This window comes from Morus notabilis, unplaced genomic scaffold, assembly GCF_000414095.1.
Source record: "Morus notabilis unplaced genomic scaffold, ASM41409v2 Scaffold133, whole genome shotgun sequence".
NCBI classification, from domain to species: domain Eukaryota; kingdom Viridiplantae; phylum Streptophyta; class Magnoliopsida; order Rosales; family Moraceae; genus Morus; species Morus notabilis.
In genome coordinates this window covers 1-12,500 of record NW_010363211.1, presented here as the reverse complement: position 1 = coordinate 12,500, position 12,500 = coordinate 1, and the positions used below count along the sequence as shown (strand labels likewise).

The window sequence follows — 12,500 nt, the reverse complement described above, 5'->3', positions numbered from 1 at the left end:
GCACACTTATACAATTTAAACACGGGCTATTTTTTAATATATAACCCAATAAAACACCCAAATATAGTATTATGAAAACATTGAAATATGTGAAATTAATACTTGAACTAATCGATACAATAAAAAAGTATCAAATATGGAGAAAATTACAGATACTACATTTTTAAGTACCTAGCTTATTAAAAATATATATTTTTTAAAAAATTTAGTCTTTGACTAATTTTAATCTAAAAAATAAAAAATATATAGACTAATATTAAGGGATAAAAATAAAAAGGACTCCATTTCAAGGAATATTTTTAAAAATTGGCCAACAATATAAGTGCAAAGTTAGGCCTCCTAAATTCCTAATGATAAATACTTAATTACATCTAAGAATGTGAAACGTCCATTTAATATAGCTATTACATATAGATTGCTCCTTATTTTATAATTAAAGTTAGGTAAAAATCTGTTAACTTCTCTAGTTATATTTTTATCCTTAAGTACTTTTTATTCACTAATGAATAATATATTTATGAAATTAATTACAAATTGGGTGCTCTTACTATTCAAGACTAAATTAATACTCAAGAGAGTTATTTATCTACTTTGCACTTGAACGAATGGATTTCATCTCGTAAATTAACATTCTTGACTACCTATTTTATTAGGTCTCCAAGATACAAGGGATATGATACAACAATCTCAAAATCCATAACTAGTAAATCATAAGACAAAATTCTATAAATAGGAGTTTGCTAATGACTCAGAATTAAAAACATTCTATGTATGACCATTAGTAGACTCAATTTAAATTTTTATGCTATACGAAAATTATTAGAAAAGCAAGCTGTGTCTTGTCTTTGTCTTACATAATTTCATTATGTAAAATACATTTATTCAATATCTCTTCATATTAACGATGCATATGAGATCGTTTCATCCTTAATGAGAATGATATGTTTTTAAAGTAAGAGAAAATTATAGAATTTACCATTAAGAGTGCATGAGTCTAGATTTTTACTCATCATTCTTGATTAATACCTTTATGCTAATATAGTTATTTGACTAAAAAGGTTATTAATTAAGAATAACAGGTAAAAATCTTGACCCATGCACTTTTAAAGGGCATTTGTCTCCTTTTCCATTTTAGTACTATTCTAATAAAAGATTCTAAAACTTTTATTAGGTTTATTGCGAGAAAATTTTGATTATTATTTTCTTGCATGTAATATCTATATACAATATTTAAGGTAACATAAATAATTATAGAATTTTCAGTGATATTCATAAAGTATTCAATTGTACTTATGTATATATGCACATAAAATAATGAGAATTCACTTTATTTTATTAATTATAAAATATATAAATTATATCTCATACTTTAAGGACACTATTTCTAACAACTATAGTTTATGATCCACGGTCATTCCAAGTACTGCAACATATATTAAAAATAGGAGAAAATAGATAAATATCTTTTAAAGTGCATAAGTCTGGATTTTTGCTCATTACTCTTGATTAATATCATTTTTTGTCAAATAACAATATTAGTCAAAAGGATATTAATCAATAATATAGAGTAAAAATCCAAACACAAATGCTATTAGGGTATTAATCTATGATTTGTTCAAATTGTAATACAATTTGCAGATAGCAAACTTTTAATTTAGAGCACATATAATATCACCATGCGCTGAGTTTTCTATCTGGCCAATGGAAAGTACCAAATAAAAACACTTTCCATACAAGATTCCTTATCACAGACAACCATGGACACATAAGAAAAATATTGACCACCCACCACACTCAGTTATGCATCGGAGATAATAAGAGCTCGTTTATTTTGCTGATTCAAGTTTTTAATTCGAGTTGAGATGTGATTTTATTTGAGAGCTTTTTATTATAGCAAAAAAAAAAGATGTGACTGTTTCTGAGAGCTTTTTACTGTAACAAAACTCGAATCGGTGAAATAAACCGGACCTAAGACTTTACGTGGCCTATCAAAGTGATATAAGCCGTTCGTTTAACTGATTTGAGTTTAGAATTCAAATTTTACTACAGTAAAAAGCTCTTAGAAACAGTCACATCTAATATTTTTGTTACAGTAAAAAACTCTCACATAAAATCACATCTCAACTCGAATTAAAAACTCGAGTCAGCGAATTGAACAGGCCCATAATATTTTAACTCATGTACATGCTTAATTCCCTCACGATTGATGGCATCTATTCATTGATAGACTTAATAGTTTTTTTGATAGTTTATTAGGATACATTCTAACTCGTGATCCTATCTAAATGCCCGTTTAGTTCACTGATTCGAGTTTTTAATTCGAGTTGAGATGTAATTTTATGTGAGAGCTTTTTACTGTAGCAAAAAAGTTAGATGTGACTGTTTCTTAGAACTTTTTACTGTAACAAAACTCGAATTTTAAACTCGAATCGGTGAAATGAACGGGACCTAAGACACTCCAAGTGCCACAAATATGTTAAAAAATAGGTATCGTGAATTTATTATTTATGTAATTGAATTAAGTTGATATAAAAAAAACATCATCTCACTGCTGCTTATATGTTTTAATGATTACTTTCTAAGTCAATACAATATTCCCAACACAAAAGAGGTCGCATGGTTTTCCCTCTCACTACCAATTAAGCATGAGCTATTCATACTATATTAAGTCCCTTCTTTCATGCTCATATGCCACAAGTAAATAGGAAAATAGAAGAGAGGGAGAGAGAGGGGAGAGAAATTGAGAGTGAAAGAGAGGGAGAGAGAAACGGAAAAATAAATAAATAAATAAATAGGAAAACAGAAGGAAAAAATTGGCAAAATATATACTATAAAATATCAAAAACTTAAGAATGCTATTTATCTAACATCGTAACTAATATGCTATAAACATAATTATGAGAATATGTTATTTGATGTATTTTTTTCAGTTTTTTTTCCTCCACAAGATCTAACTTCCAAACAGCGCCTAAGGATATGTTGGTAGCAAGAATTGGGTGAAGGAAGAAAAGGGTACGGGGGAAGGTGAGAGAGGGATTAGGGCAATCTCTTATTTAGTAGAGGTGATTGGTCAGTTTAGAGGATTGGCCTAGGGTAGTGGTGATATTTCGGGCCGTTCGGTTTAGAATAAAAATTTCAAATTGGGCCCTAAAGGAGGGAGGTTCGGTCCAGGTTGATCCAGCCTAGAAATTTATAAAGCACATTAAAATTTTTTTAAAAAAAGAGGATGCTGAGTCGAGTTGACCCGGTTCGAATAAACATTCAAACTTGAAACCTTGACCTGACCAGGCCCGGAAGTTAGGGCCAAGCCGGACCACAGTGACAGGACTTAGGCTGGTCTTATTTAACCCGATCTAAACTTACAACTCTAAAATAGAGGTCTCAAAATCCTGCGTCGTACCAAAATTCCAATTCCCCCACGTTTGGATGGAAAGGAATGGGGGATAATATTATGTGTATAAAATTACATTTATACACTCACACATACACTTTATAATGGTTTTTAAGTTAACTTACCTCACTTTCTCTTATTTTTTTTTCAATAATGATTTCTTTTTTAATAATAAAGTAATATTTTGTGTTTGTTAATTTTTTTGCCTAATATTCTTAATTTTTAATAAAAATAAGAAATGATAAATAAAATTTAATAAAAGATGAATATAGTCCTTTTTACTAATAAAAGCGAACCATTCCTTATTCTTTTCCATCTCATATCAAACAAAGAATGTATCATTATCATTCTTATTTCTAATCATACCAAACAATTTTAAACAAACTTACAATTCTTCCTTTCCTTCTACTCTATCTATTATTCTTTTCGTTCATCCCTCTTACTAAACGGACCGTCGTTGCGCGTATGCACCCCGATCCACGCCCATAAATCTGCTCACAACATCGTGGTTGCATCAGTGTGCAGGTGTTACCTTGGCACGTACCACAGGCTGCTGCCCTATTTAGCTGCATCTGTGATTGGTACCCTGTTCACTTCGCTGATTCGAGTTTAGAATTCGAGTTGAGATGTGACTTTATGTGAGAGCTTTTTACTGTAGTAAAAAACAGTAAAAAAGGTAGATGTGATTGTTTATGAGAGCTTTTTACTGTAGAAAAACTCAAATTCTAAACTCGAATCAGCGAAGTGAACGGGGCCGAGTTTCCAACTCATAATCTCGTTCGTTTCGCTGATTCGAGTTTAGAATTCGAGTTGAGATATGATTTTATGTGAGAGCTTTTTACTGTAGCAAAAAAGTTAGATGTGACTGTTTGTAAGAGCTTTTTACTGTAGCAAAACTCGAATTTTAAACTCGAATCAGCGAAACGAATGAGGCAAAACCTTTTCAAGCAAAAGGAAAAAAAAAAAAACTCATATAAGTGACTAACAAGCAACACCAGATCAAGTTAGGGAGAAACCCAAAAAAAAAAAAAAAAAGAGGGTAAGAGAAATTTAGGAACTAACAAGCAACACCAGATCAATTTTAAAATAGATATATAGAATTATTGTCAGAGCAATCTTACAACCTCAAGAATATTCAGTTTAAATTTATCCCAAGTTTTTTTTTAAAAAAAAAAGAAATTTAGGAATTGACTTTTAAAAAAAAAATTGTGATTTTAGAAAACAAAACAAGACAGAAGAAAATTTTTAGTAATTTCTTCTTTCTAAGAAATCATCACTAGAATTCTTTTAGCAAATTTAAATTAAAAGAAATAATTAAAATTCAATGTACTAATAATCAAGTCAATGTATTTCAAAATACTAATAAGAATAAACTAATAATCAATTCGATGTAATTCAAAAAACTAATAATTTCATCAAATAACTCTTCTAAAAAAAAAAAAAAATCATCACATAATTTTTTGCCCCAGAGCATTTTAATTATTTTTCTGTTCCTTGTTCTTCCCTCCCTCCCTTTCTTCTCACCCTTTGAGCTTCTTACCACCGCGGCACCGCTTCCTCTCTCTCTCTCTCTCTCTTCACCGCCTTCTGCCGCCGTCGCTCCACCACCAATTACACGGGTTTTTGATCCCTCCTTTTCTAATTAATTTGTGATTTTGTGTAGTTGTATGATACGAAAATATAGAATAATTTCCATCCTTTTATTCATTTAATTGATTTCTTGTTTGTTCTATATATCATACTCTTTTTTCCTACTTTTATTATTTCTTTTCCGAATTGCTTTGGTATAGAGTCTTCCATGATTGCATAACGAACTTGCTTATAATGTTGAAGTTACATTTCTAAGCTTTCTAAGAACAAGTGTGTTCCTATATATATATATATATATATATAGATAGATACACACACATATATATATATATATATACATATATATACATAGATATGTATTGGTATGTATGTATACCTTCTGTTCTTATTCTTGACTAATTATTTTCTCTAAACAAACTCATTCGATTCAACTTCTAGACGTCTTGTCCGCTGTATTATTTATTATTTGTGTTTAATTTTGCAATTTTCCTGTATCAGATATATGCTTTTTTTCTTATTGAGCGAGTAAAAGTTTAGGGTAATCATGCAAAAAGATGGTAATACTGCTATCCCGTCAACGCCAACCGGTCGGATTCGACATCGGAGGCGTTCAAATGAGGTTAGTAAGCTAATTTTTTATTTTATTTTATAATTTTCATTCTCTTTTCAATTTGGAAACAGTTCTTTCTCATTTGGCTTTGTATGAAACCATTTTTGTACATTCAATCTACTCTACGGATAGAGGAATACGTAAAATTGAACAGAGTAAAAATAAGAAATTGAAAGATGAATTGTTTGTTTGGAAATTTCCCTAAAAATGTTTGCACTGTCTTCTCCAACATGAAATATTTAGTAGGTTGTGAGTTTTTTTTTTTAATTTTTTTTTAAATTATCTATCGAGTACCGGGTTCGACTTAAAAAAATATATAAAAAAAGATAAAAAAAAAAAAATCTTTCTAACATGAAATGGGTTTGACTTTTTAGGTTGATATTTTGAGACCTAGAAGCTAGATACCAATTTAAATAGCATGTTATGATGCAGTGTCTTTGCTAACATGAAATGGGTTTGGCTTTTTAGGTTGTTCCAGATGTTAGTAAAGCAAATGGAAGCCAAATGCTTGTTGATGATCGCGGTAAATACAAGTCAATGTTGATTCGGACATACTCTTCAGTATGGATGATTGGGGGCTTTGCCTTAATCATTTATATGGGCCATCTGTATATAACAGCGATGGTTGTTGTTATCCAAATATTTATGGCAAAAGAGCTGTTCAATCTGCTCAGGAAAGCGCACGAAGACAGGCAACTCCCGGGGTTTAGGCTGCTAAACTGGTTAAGTATTAATGGTCACGATGATAATTGATGTGTGTTTCTTCAATAGCAGTAATGGGCAAATTTTTGGATGATTCTTTCATGACACGTTTTATTCGTTTTATGTTTTGCTTGCTTGTGTGCTCAGGCACTTTTTCTTCACTGTGATGCTGTTTGTGTACGGTCGCATTCTTAGCCTGCGGCTTGTCAATACTGTAACTTCTGACAAGTTCCTATATCAGCTTGTTAGCAGCCTTATCAAGTATCATATGGTTATTTGTTACTTCTTGTACATCGCAGGTTAGTGTTACATGTCTTATTTGTAGGATGTTTTCTTTTCATCCAATTTCGTTTGTTCAGATTTTTCCTCAACTTTTTCTTAATGTCAAATTCTAGCAGCTTATACTGATTTTTTTTTTTTAATTATTGTTGTTTTTTCTACAATCTGTCTCAGGTTTTATGTGGTTCATCCTTACGTTAAAGAAGAAGATGTACAAGTATCAATTTGGCCAGTATTCATGGACACACATGATTCTGATCATTGTGTTTACGCAGTCCTCCTTCACCGTAGCCAATATTTTTGAAGGAATCTTCTGGTAACTCAATCTACTCAAGTAAAGCAATCCTTTCTTGGATCTTCCTAAGTCATCAATTGACTATAATAACAGACTTTTATTTCCGTTGCTCAAGTTTGATTCCAATAATATGCCTTTACATTGGTTAAGCCTTATCTAAGGGGGTCATGGAGTATCCTTGGTTTTCAGTGTCCTCTCCTCCTATACTTCTATCGTAGATTAAGAATACTTCCTTTTCTCTTAATTTAAGTTTTGCTTTATCACAGAATACTAGTTGTTTACCTCTACCAGATTTTGATTTTGAACTATGCTTGAAACTTGTCTTGTACAACCATCGGGCCCTCTGCCATCTTATAAGGAGCATTTAAATGCATTCTTCTCATGTGATTTGTCGAACTTTATTCTTCCATGTATTCCTCTTATTATGACCTTGGACAAGTTACTGCTAGAAATCATCTGGGATCTACTCTGGAAAAGAGTATATTACAAAATGCCATATGATATTATTTTATAACTTTGTTTTTCCTTAACATGAGTTGTCGGTTAAGAAGCCTTGTGGTTTGCTTCCTTACGGACTGAAATTCAATTCCTCTAGTCAATGCCACATACGCAGTAAATGACCACAGTTTCCATGCCCCCCAAGCTGTTGGGTTCTAGGGCATCCAGTTTTGGACTTGAATTGGCTAAAGAGGGTTCATTGATTTCTGGATAGCAATGAAAAAGAAAAAGTTAGCTTTTATTCAGGGGAACAATGAAAAAAAAATAAAAAAAATAAAAGTTTTTTTTTTTTTTTTTTTTGCTACAAAAATAAATAAGAAGATAGTTGCACATTGTGGCTGATACAGTTTATGTAATGTATGATAATTACTTCAAGTGAGACACTGATTATTTACCTTTTCAAGATTTTTATTTCAAGGAGTTGGCACTTTACATGGTTTTCTCGTCTTTGTATTCACATTTCATTTCTTTTTCCTGATACAGTTAGACGTGAATGCAGGTTTCTTCTTCCTGCATCGCTTATTGTTATCAACGATATTGGTGCATATTTCTTTGGTTTCTTCTTTGGAAGAACCCCTCTAATCAAACTATCTCCAAAGAAAACTTGGGAGGGATTTATTGGAGCATCTTTTACAACTATCATCTCGGCATTTTTGGTGAGCATTCTTTTGTTGATGGTGATAAAACACATTTCTTTTCTCTCTCTCTCTCTTCTTTTTTTTTTTTTTTTTTTTTTTTTTTTTCTTGTGTGCATATATTCCTGATTAGATTTAAGAAGCATTATGTTACAAAAGTAAACAGTGTTACAGTTAGGTATAATTGGAGGATTGTTCCTTCGTGTTTATGGTGCTTGGGAGTTGGCGATGAAAGCTGCATCTCTGATCATCCATTTCACACTTGCTCCTTAGTTTTGTTTATCCACTTGATGTTGAAGTCTTTTGTTTTATGCTGTTCCTCTCTCCTATTCACTGGTAGTAGTGATTACAACTTGAAGAGGAAATTGATCTTAGAATTAATTGTCTTCTTAAAACTTCGTTGACCTACATTTATTATGATTATTTTGAATTGGCCTGGGTGGGGTATCATCTGAATTTGCTTATCATGCTTGAATCTTATGTTAATATGTTACATGAACTCGAATATAGGTTGTCTAAGTGATTTTTTTTTTTTTTTTTTTTTTTTTTTTTTTTTTTTTTGTGGAAGTGGAGTTTCATAAACAAAAATATTTTTCATGTGTCTGTACAGCTAGCAAACATATTGGGTCGTTTTCCATGGCTAACATGCCCGAGGAAGGTAACACTTTTGATGAAGTTAAGTTGTTTTTTTTTTTTTGCCTTACATCCAAAAAAATGAGGATTTACTTGCAGGATTTGTCAACTGGTTGGCTTGAATGTGATCCTGGTCCATTGTTTAAACCGGAGCATTATAGATTAACTGGATGGATTCCTCAGTGGGTGAGTAGAGTGAGCCTGTATTGTATGAAGTCGTTTACTCAATCTCTCAATGCCTTTGCTTTATGATATTCCATGCTTTAAATTATGAGTCTTTTTCTTGTATTCTTAGATTAGAGGAGTCTAATGTAACAGGTTTTATTACGAGTCTTAAAATTCCGCTAGTGTTCTTGTCCTTGAATGTGACGTTTATTTATACGTTTGCACTTTTGAGTGTTAAAAAACAAAAGGGAAAAAACCCAGTAAGACTGCAGTACAAATCTTAAAATTATATGTTCATTCACTTTCAAATGTCATCATATCATACTTTTTCGTCCAAATATTGACTTTAACTAAGAATGAATTTATAGTTCAGTATATCTGGTTTACTCGTGTAATTATGTCATTATTAAAAGTAAAGATTAATCACATTCCTTACAACGAACTGCCTGCAGAGGTAGGCTTTTAGTGCAGTGATTAATTGTTATCAACTCAGTCTGTTAACATATGTTTTTGTAACAGTTGAGGTGGCAAGAGTCCATGTTTATATTTTGTTTTCACGAATGGTTTTGATGAAAGTGTTACTTTAATCATTGGTCGTAAACCAGCCTTCAAATGTTTTCATTTCCTCCTTTCATGTTTTTGATCTGAGATTTTCATGTTGTTCTGGTGTTGTGTGTTTTTCTTTGCGAAAGCTTCTCTTTGAGTCCTAAAGATTTTCATATTTTTATATTATTTTATAATTGAATTTACGCTGGCCAATCTGCAGATTTTTTCTGCTAGTAAAGGATAGATAATTGTTTCTTCATCTGCCGCTAAAGCTATGATGCTTTAAAAGCTTATCTCCACTTATTCATGACATATCGCGGTTGAATCTTTATAAGATAACCCGTTGTATCTTTATGTTGTTCCTTGCAGTTTCCTTGGAAAGAATTCTCTGTATTACCAGTTCAATGGCACGCTCTTTGTCTAGGTCTGTTTGCGTCAATAATTGCACCTTTTGGGGGCTTCTTTGCTAGTGGTTTCAAGAGAGCTTTCAAAATCAAGGTCTGTTTCCAATACTATTCTAATTTTGGCTAACGTGAATGGTGAATTTCCAATACGTAAACAGTAATTTCACTATATTTCTCTGCAACAGGATTTTGGTGATAGTATCCCCGGACATGGTGGAATTACTGATAGAATGGATTGTCAGGTAAGCTTTATTGAAGTTTTAAACCTCAGAAGTTCCTTTTAACCTAGTAATATATCTGGTACAAGCAGCTTTTTTGAGTATTCTCTCTTATCTGTTATTTAGTAATGGTTTTTGTTGACAAATTACGAAAATTGCTCTTGTTCAAATCCACATTCCATAATGAACATGAGCAATTTTCGTAATTTGTCGCTGCAACTTTGACTTTGATGAGGTTAAGTAAAGGCGGGTGATGAAGAACCTTAGGGAGAAAGAGACAGAAAAGAAAGAACGGGAGGTTTGTAGAGGAAAGAGAAAAGAATGGGAGAATTAGAGGGAGAGAAAATCAAGAAAGAGAATATTCATCAACCAAAGTATGAAAGTGCGCACCATAATCAAGCTTCTCATTGATAGGCAATCCCAAGTTCCCACTTAACCAGAAACGCAATACAAAAGTATTCACAAATAAAACTCATCGCAGTTAAGATAGAATTTTTTTTTGTTTTAACAAAGGAGAACTAAGATAGTAATCTAAACCTGAAACCCCAAACTGTATTTCACAGGATAAACTTGTATATTTTTTTTATAAATCTTAATCAAGATACTCTTTCAGATTTGCTTATCTTTCCTTATTGCTTTGGGTAGTGTTGATATGTTAATTCCTGTAGCTGGTGCTTAATATGCTTGAGATGCTTCTGTATGGTCGATCACTTTGGGTACTTTAATTGAGTTACTTCATATTAGAAAGATTTTACCATCCAATTTTGCATGTATATAACCGCTGTGCTGAATGCCATGTAGATGGTAATGGCTGTATTTGCATACATCTATCATCAGTCATTTGTTGTGGCTCAAGGCGTTTCTGTCGAGACGATCTTAGACCAGGTATTGTCTTTTCTCCCATCCATTACCACCGTCTTATGTTGATCTGTATATGAAAGTGGATGATAACATATAAATGTTTTTCTTCATTTTAGATATTGATGAACCTTACTCTCGAGGAGCAGCACGCTCTATACGTGAAGCTCGGCCAAATCTTGCAGGAGAGGTTGGTCGGATAGTCAGGTCCTGTGTAAACTCTCATCTCTTTCTCTCTCTATTTCTCACATTCATTTTTCTAGAGAGGACAGATGAAGAATATGTTGTGTAATTTGTATTTAGTGTTGCTGAAATCTTTAAGACAGGCATTCTTATGCGTGCACACTCTTTGGAGTCTACTTCTCTCTATTGCACATTTCGAGATGAAATGTGTTTCCTCTCTCTGATGCATATGCTGAAAGTAGTGAACATGGGGTGTGAAAATAAAAAGGAAAAAGCGGATTCAGGACGATGTGGTGTCGAAAGTGTCGGCGCCATTGGTCAGCTGCAAGAAGATTTAAGATCCCATGTTTATCATCTGCAGACCGCTTACAAGGAACAGAGAATGCTGTAAATGAACTGTAGAAGCCATGTATGATTTTTATTTTAAGTCTCAAGATAGAAATTATGGAGTTAGAAACATTTTTTTTTTACCCCCAAAGATAGATTAACACAATCTAGAAAGAAAATCGGTAAATAAGTTTATGCTTGAGATATTCACTCTATGAAGGGGAGGAGATACAATATTATTTGGTAATTGCGTATGTTAAGACATGAGGTGCTTTTTCGTGTGTGTGTGGAATGTTGCACCATAAAGCTTCTTGTTAACCAATTTAAATTTGTCATCTTGTTATTTGTATGGGTTCAGCGGTAGAGCCAAGATTTTTTTATTTTTTATTTTTTATTTTTTATTTTTTAAAGAGGCGTGAATTTAACCTACAATTTTGAACTAAAATTTTTAAGGCAATAATTTGTCACCTTCATTTATCGATTTGGATCTTTTTGCTTTGCTTTAAATGAACTATGCTTGTTACAGATTTGAACTCGATGCTAATAGTTTAGAGTCCAAAAACTTGTAAAGTTAGACGTAGTAGTTGATTTTAGTATATTTGGGATCTAAGTTTGAAATTGTTATAATTGAATTTTTCTTAAATTGAAATTGGTATAATTGAATTTTTCTTAAAAAAAAAAAGATTTTGTACACGTGTCAATAAATTTTTTTTAGCTCCGCCCGCCCTCGACAGTGATGATGAGATCAGTTAACCAAAAAGACAAAAAAGGAAAATCAGTTATTTTTACATTATAAAAAGAATATCAAGTTTTTCTTAAAATGGGGGTGCTAAATGCGGTAATTTTTCAAAAATCACGTTCATTCTTCCTTGGTACAAATGAGAATGAGACCCTCAAGAAAGCTTCGGGAGAGACGAGCCTATCTCAGATTTGATGACTAATCCTAGCTATTTTTTATTTTTTATTTTTGGAACTTATTGTATATACACAGATAATCATAGCTATTTTCTATGAAAAAAATGGAGAAACTTTCCTATTTCTATTGGTTAACGAAGCACGTTAGTTTAACTTATTAATGTTCATAGACATCGAGTTAGTTGTCGGAAAATATTACTTGATTTACAATTCAATCCAATAACTTTGGGGCTTAGGGTGTATTTGATTGC

General features: G+C 32.1%; 1 protein-coding gene across 3 annotated transcripts; it reads left to right on the top strand.

Moving 5' to 3' along the window:
- Positions 1 to 4,835: 4,835 nt before the first annotated feature.
- LOC21399329 (phosphatidate cytidylyltransferase 1) lies at positions 4,836 to 11,608 on the top strand. Of its 3 annotated transcripts, XM_024169282.1 has the most exons (13): positions 4,836 to 5,010; positions 5,480 to 5,600; positions 6,060 to 6,313; positions 6,441 to 6,592; positions 6,747 to 6,888; positions 7,865 to 8,021; positions 8,611 to 8,658; positions 8,733 to 8,819; positions 9,714 to 9,842; positions 9,934 to 9,990; positions 10,768 to 10,851; positions 10,944 to 11,031; positions 11,151 to 11,608. In XM_024169282.1, the coding sequence occupies exons 2-12, from the start codon at positions 5,526 to 5,528 to the stop codon at positions 11,025 to 11,027; spliced, it is 1,269 nt and encodes a 422-aa protein (XP_024025050.1). In that variant the 5' UTR covers positions 4,836 to 5,010; positions 5,480 to 5,525; the 3' UTR covers positions 11,028 to 11,031; positions 11,151 to 11,608. The 3 variants fall into 3 exon arrangements, with proteins under 3 accessions (XP_024025050.1, XP_024025051.1, XP_024025049.1); XM_024169283.1 differs by having other exon boundaries at positions 5,519 to 5,600; positions 10,944 to 11,608; XM_024169281.1 differs by having other exon boundaries at positions 10,944 to 11,608.
- The last annotated feature ends 892 nt before the right edge of the window (positions 11,609 to 12,500 follow it).